The following is a 6,127-nucleotide window of genomic DNA, read 5'->3' on the forward strand; positions in this document are numbered from 1 at the left end:
CCACATTAAGATGTGTACACCATGGAAGTCAGTAATAACAGCTACATTAAGTTGTTGTATTGCAATATGCACCATGAATGGTAAATGTTATGCAGATAAAAGATTGCTTAAAAATAGATAGTTGCAGGTATCATGTTCAGTGTTCCTCAAAATAAGGGTTTCCCCAACCTTACACACAGTACGCTTGCATAATGGTGAGCAAAGGCTGAATACATCTGTACATGTTGTATGTTTTTTGTTTATTTTTATCAAATTTGCAAAAAATTCAAAGTAATTTTTTTCATGTTGTCATTGTAGGGTATTGGGTGTAGAAATTTCAGGCGAAAAATGAAAATAATCAATTTTGGAGTCAAGTATTTATTAGAAATCCACAATTTAACAGTCATAGAGGCTGTGATGACACAAACAATAGCTTAAACTCACAAAATTCATGAAAAAATTCATGTTTTTGCTGATTATTTCCCAATTCCTTTCTGGTTTTAATCCTTAATGTGTCAGTTTGTATAATGGTAATTGCTGCTAAGTCATCCTTTTTCATTGCATATTGATAAAATCCATAGGACGCTTCATTAGTAGAGTCACCTCCAGTTCCTCCCTCTCACTGAAGAACTGGGCCTTGCTCTCATTTTTGTGGACCGGATCAGGGAGATGGAGCCCCAGTTTGCTGAAAACAGATGGAAAGGCAGGTTACAAAAAACAAGTAGCACTCAGGGGGGGATGATATACTGAAAGACATTAAGAGTTGTGTGATAAAGCAATCAAAGCTCAGATCTTGGCATGCATAAGCCTCTAAGTCTTCAGGGAATTAAAAATGAAAGCTTACATTTTCAAAGGATCTCTTACTATTTTGGCGTCCGTAGATCAAGGAACTTTTCTTTCACATCCAGCACCACATCTGTTGCTTTAGTGTCTGGTAGTTTGATTTTAACCTACACGTGAGGGAAAAGTTAGCATCTTTATTATTCTACACTGTTCACATTAATATGTTGTTAGTTGTTTCCTGCTTTGAATATAACTTCTACTTCTACTTCCACTTTTTAAAGGTTAACACACATTACACGTGAAACATCCCAGTTTGAGACCTGAAACAGCTAGTGTACTATGTTGATTTCAAAGCAGGATAAATGGTTGCATCATGAAGGGCATCCAGCATAAAATGTGTGCCAAATCAAATATGTGGATCTGCTGTGGAGATCCTTCCAGTAGTTGAAAGTACCTAAATAGTTGCTGTAATTATTGTGCCATATCGGTGATTATTCCAGAATCAAGCATCTTACTATGACCAATCTAAAAGAGTGAATGGATGTAATCTCAATATTTATAAGTGTTTTAACACAAAGTATTTTAAATACAGACTCCAATTATTATTTATTGGAAATATTTTTACATATGTTTTAATGCATGCTCAATAATACAGGTGAGGAAATCCCAGAAAGTTGATTCTTTTCATTTGGATTTCAGTAGGAGAAACACTACATCACCCATCCAAGTGACTTTGTTAGTCTCAGCTAAATGCAGGTTTCTCGAACCTTACACACAGTACGCTTGCATAATGACTGAAACTAGCAGCATTGCTTAACAAAGAGCCAGAAGGTCTGTGAATAGTCCTCATGGCCACTGAAGAGTGGTCATGACAATGCGTGTTCTGATCATGAAAGCAATGGTGCTTCCTCTCATTATGCTACTGTATTGTTTATAAGTTTGGGGGAACCTGCTGTCAGCTGAGACTGAAGGAGTAACCCGGGTGAGTGATGAAATGTTTCTCCCACTGAAATCTAGATGAACAAAATCAGCTTTATAAATCTACAAACAAGACTTTTGTTTAGATTTTGTTTAGAAGATTGGAAGTTAAAGACAATGAAAAAAACACCCTGATCTATGATGTCTTCTTTGTAATTTGTTGCTGATCAAAGTATTGTAAGTCAGCAAGTCAGTTCATCTGTATTTTGGAGTGAAAATGATACCAACATACTAAAACACACAATTCCCTTAAATATACATAACATTTCATATTTACACAAAGTAACAGACAAAGACAATCTTAGCAATTTGAGAACATTTTGAAGTATCTGTCAGAGATCAGGTGAACAGTAGAGGAAAGATAAGCACTATTAGAAGCATTTAAATATTTTTTACGTATATAGAGCCTGGTCACTATAGGGTTAACCTGTCTCACCTGTGCTCCTCAACATTTTTAGACTGTTCCTTTCTAAAGTCTAAAACTAACTACGTCTTCAACAGAATTATCTGAAGCCAGCCAACATTTAATAGGAGATTCATGCCTTGCTGCTCTTGATCACAACCTTGTGCATTTCATTTTAGTATCAAAAAAGTGCACTGAGTGAAGTGTTAAGAAATCTTGTGACACTTGGCAAGTTACCAGCATGGCTTCACAACACATGGAGGATGGATCCTTTCTGCTTAATCCCAAGAAGAGATCCTCTGTTCCTACACTTTGCTTCAGGATTATTTCATACCTGCACACAGAGATTATAAATGAAGCAGACACACTAAAACCAAACACAATAAATATCACATTACCAGACATTACCTTGAACAGAAGGAGACTAAACTCAGAAACAGACAGTGTTTGAAGAAGTATGAGGACTCTTTTGAACCTTTAAATATCCACTTTTCATAACGTTTGATGCTTTTTTACATCCACTGTTGGTGTGTGTCTCTTTCTGCATTGCAGTCTTACTCAGGTTGTGGCCTTGGGTCAGTCAGATCATCATACTGTGAGCCTTCGGCCACTTCTTCTTCACACCAGATATCTTTGCTGTTCTTCTTCGTGTATGCGGTTGACACTAATTAAACAGTCACATAAAGAGAGAAAGGCAGATGCAGAAAAAGTATGTATGCTTGAATAAATACTTTTATGGAGTGCTTATAATTGAAAAATAGTACCTTGTTTTTCTTTTTTGGGTGGGGGGCCAATGTGTCCGGGACCCAAGCGTGCATATGCTTTCACATCCTGTTAACATAAACTAATATTAGTGTGGGGGAGACTTGGCTTAATGGTTACTGTAGTTGAAATACAATGATACATATTCTCTCCACTTTATTTTACTCCATATTCCCCCATTGGTCCTCCCTGCCTACACCTGCAGACTAATAAACCTTACACCACTTTTCTAAATACCCTAAAATGTATATTTTATTGAAAAATTATTTTTAAATGTTCATTTTGCTAGTGTTGATTGATTACCCTTGCTATATACATAGGATTAAAATTTTGCTTGTTGAAAAATGTAAAGAGACAACAATTTCCGAGGAAGATACTAAAAGCTAGTGTTAGCAGGGCTTTAACATGGATGCATGTAGATCTTACTTTACACTCCTCATCTTCCTCTTCTTCGTCCTGCTGACTGGACAACAAGGCAGACAGAGCCTGGAGGCTCTGTTCGGAAGATACCCCAAGACAATCCATTCAGAAAAACAAAACAAATAAACAAAAATAAAAATAAAAAGCGCAGCGGACACAAACAAGGAGGAAAAAGCTGCTAAACTATAAGCAACTATAACAAAACAATTATTTTAATTGGTGCTAGTATACTAATTTTAGCAGCTCACGTTTGGATTGTTGACGCTTTCTGTTTCCCTGGAGACGCCAGGCTTTCCTGCTGCCATGGAAACCAGTGACGTCGAACAAATTACGTGGCCAGAGTCACGGTTACGCAGATAGCCGTGAGCTAAGAAGCCTTGCCAGGGAATTTCTAATATAACGATCTCCTCTAGCTCTCTTTTTTTAAAGCAGCTTTGAGAATAATGCATACTGTACTGTATACGAGAAAAACTAGGCACTGAGAAAACAAACAAATAAACAAAAAGAAACAAAGATGGTGGTTTTAAAGACATGTTTTAGGACAGAGTTGTATAAGAATGAACGACTGCTTTATTAATGTAATGTCCCACTGACTATTTGAATTTAACTGAAAGGTAATTCACGTAATGGTTTAAAATAGGTGTCATAATTATGCCTGAATGCGTTAGCAAGATGGCTGCTGGGTGACTTTTATAGGACGCTGTTACAGGCTAAATGCTTGTACTGTAAACAGCTGTTAAAACTGTTTAAAAAGAAACATTGGAGAAAAAAAATAGTGTAAGTGATGCAAATACTAATAATTTAATCCAGTTTAGCCTACCTCAGGTAGCAGACCTTGCCTTAGCTTTGACTTTTACGTGGAATATTTGAGTATCATATTATGAGGGCAGTGGATCAGAACAGCAGATATCCCAGTTAGGCACAGAGGACTTTATTGTAGACTACTAAAATAAAGCAGCCTGCTTAAGTCCTCATTCTAACTTCCTATTTGAAAGTTGTCATTAAAAATATAGTTCGTATAGTGTATTTAGTTTACCCATACCTTCACAATCTACCTTTAACAAGTATGTTATTCCTTTTTTGCAACGTTATTGATAACGAACCCATTCAAACATATCCATGACAGGCAGTCAATTTATGGTGAAACAACGCTTTGTTTTTAAACTGCATATCTTTGGAGTTCCAAATGAAGCATGGTTTGGAGATGTGGGCACAGACATCATTACTATCTGTAAAGAAAGCCTTGTCCTCACAGATATACTTTATTCCTCCTGCCACTGTTGGCGCGCTTTCAAGAGTAGTAAAAGCGTTTGGGTGAGAATCAGAGAGGCGGGGCTATCTGCCTTGTCCCTCCGTGGATACCGTAGTGAATGCATGGCCCGCGGGGATCATGTTGAAGGTGACAGGTAGTGCCATGCCGGGAGCCCTGCGATTTTCACCGTTCACCGTGTTTGCTGCTGCCGGTGACGGCGAGAAGGAACCAGCGGTGGCGGCGGCTTCGTTAAACGTGGACGAACTGTCTCTGTACACCGCTCCCCCGGAGAAGTTTCGGTACGTGGAGCCTAAAGCGGGGCAGCTGGAGGAGCGAGTCGCCACCCTCAGGAAGTTAGCGGAGCCGTACACTGCTTGGTGTCAGGTCACCTATGAGAAAATTAAACCCAAAGTTCAGGGGGTCTTCCAGTTTGGGAACGACGCATACGCCTATGTGAAGAACCCCCCGAAGGACTTCTACCCCCGTGCGGGAGTCATCGGCTTTACCGGAGTCCTTGGCCTGGTTCTTGCCAGAGGCTCCAGGATTAAGAAACTCATCTACCCGACCACTCTCATGACCCTGAGCGCCTCTCTCTACTACCCGGAGAAAGCAGCGGCCATCGCAAAGTCAACCGGAGACTCCGTGTACGACTTGGCCGTGCAGAGCTACGCAGCGGCGGAGAAGATCCTAAACCCCCAGAGCAAAGCTGAGAAGGTCAATAAACCCGAAATGAGCAGCGACTCCGAGACCAAACAGTGATGACCCCGGCGTGACTGCAATAACCGAGCAGTAGCCAATCACACAGCAGCTTTATCCCGATACTGTAAACTGAGCGCTTTCTAGACAGCGTGACTTTTTCATGCCTACACTTTGCACTAAGCTTCACGTGAAACTCAGGCCGGGCAAAGGGAAGGGGGGGATTTGCAACTTGAATGACTTCCTTCCGATTTGAATGTGTATTTATGTAGAGATAAAGCAGTATCTTACATTAAAGTTGTTTTACCGCCTTGATTCTGTGTCCTGTAATGCCACATGCACAAACAAGATGGTCAGCACCAAAGAGAAGAAAACTAATTCAGGATTTTAATAATCAGTCGTTTATTTTAAGTTTTGTTCAATGGGGTGACAAAGACCAAAGTAGGCAAGTCGCATTTGATCTGAAATTGTGTATTAGTTTCAAGTTTTATTTGTCATATACAGGTAACAATTATTATACTCACAGATTTTAAACATATTGTATAAAATAAGTTTTGCTAAAAAGTCATAATCCTACATAAACTCAAAACATTTGTAGTACTAAGTACTCATTAGACCCATTTGCATTATACTGCTCAGTAATGCTCGATATCTCAGCTTTATATTTTAATGCTTTTACAGTAAAAACTTCAAAGTCATTCTAAAGCTTTAAAGTAAATGGTATGGAGTAGAAATGGCTAAAATACTGTTGAGTGGAAGTAGAAAACAGCATGACCCAGAAGTACTTAGAAGCACTAGTTAAAACGACATACACACCCACCATCACATCACCTACTAATTAGTAAAATCTCAGC

At 39.0% G+C, this 6,127-nt stretch overlaps 2 protein-coding genes across 4 annotated transcripts; one reads left to right on the forward strand and one right to left on the reverse strand.

Annotated features, from left to right (window-relative positions):
- Positions 1-341: 341 nt before the first annotated feature.
- On the reverse strand, positions 342-4,119 carry dnaaf6 (dynein axonemal assembly factor 6). Of its 3 annotated transcripts, none has more exons than XM_003447495.5 (7): positions 3,574-4,115; positions 3,332-3,400; positions 2,908-2,974; positions 2,702-2,807; positions 2,381-2,477; positions 844-929; positions 342-664 (listed from the first exon to the last, which is right to left on the reverse strand). In XM_003447495.5, the coding sequence occupies exons 1-7, from the start codon at positions 3,856-3,858 to the stop codon at positions 535-537; spliced, it is 840 nt and encodes a 279-aa protein (XP_003447543.2). In that variant the 5' UTR covers positions 3,859-4,115; the 3' UTR covers positions 342-534. The 3 variants fall into 3 exon arrangements, with proteins under 3 accessions (XP_003447543.2, XP_013128166.1, XP_013128165.1); XM_013272711.3 differs by having other exon boundaries at positions 543-664; positions 824-929; positions 3,574-4,119; XM_013272712.3 differs by having other exon boundaries at positions 347-664; positions 3,332-3,790.
- A 509-nt stretch (positions 4,120-4,628) lies between these two features.
- LOC100704527 (MICOS complex subunit MIC26) lies at positions 4,629-5,864 on the forward strand. The gene has a single exon (XM_003447494.5). It carries the CDS (start codon positions 4,716-4,718, stop codon positions 5,334-5,336), a length of 621 nt encoding a protein of 206 aa, XP_003447542.1. The 5' UTR covers positions 4,629-4,715; the 3' UTR covers positions 5,337-5,864.
- The last annotated feature ends 263 nt before the right edge of the window (positions 5,865-6,127 follow it).

This window comes from Oreochromis niloticus, linkage group LG18 (genome assembly GCF_001858045.2).
Source record: "Oreochromis niloticus isolate F11D_XX linkage group LG18, O_niloticus_UMD_NMBU, whole genome shotgun sequence".
Lineage (NCBI taxonomy): Eukaryota > Metazoa > Chordata > Actinopteri > Cichliformes > Cichlidae > Oreochromis > Oreochromis niloticus.

What these genes read in the sequence shown, in the direction of transcription:
- dnaaf6 (XM_003447495.5), bottom strand. Translation starts at nt 3,858, where the DNA reads ATGTCTTTAAAACCACCATCTTTGTTTCTTTTTGTTTATTTGTTTGTT. An exon ending in AGGAAGATGAGGAGTGTAAA is followed by an intron (nt 2,975 to 3,331) that starts GTAAGATCTACA and finishes TTATGTTAACAG; the next exon opens with GATGTGAAAGCATATGCACG. An exon ending in GATCTACGGACGCCAAAATA is followed by an intron (nt 665 to 843) that starts GTAAGAGATCCT and finishes ATCTGTTTTCAG; the next exon opens with CAAACTGGGGCTCCATCTCC.
- LOC100704527 (XM_003447494.5), top strand. Translation starts at nt 4,716, where the DNA reads ATGTTGAAGGTGACAGGTAGTGCCATGCCGGGAGCCCTGCGATTTTCA.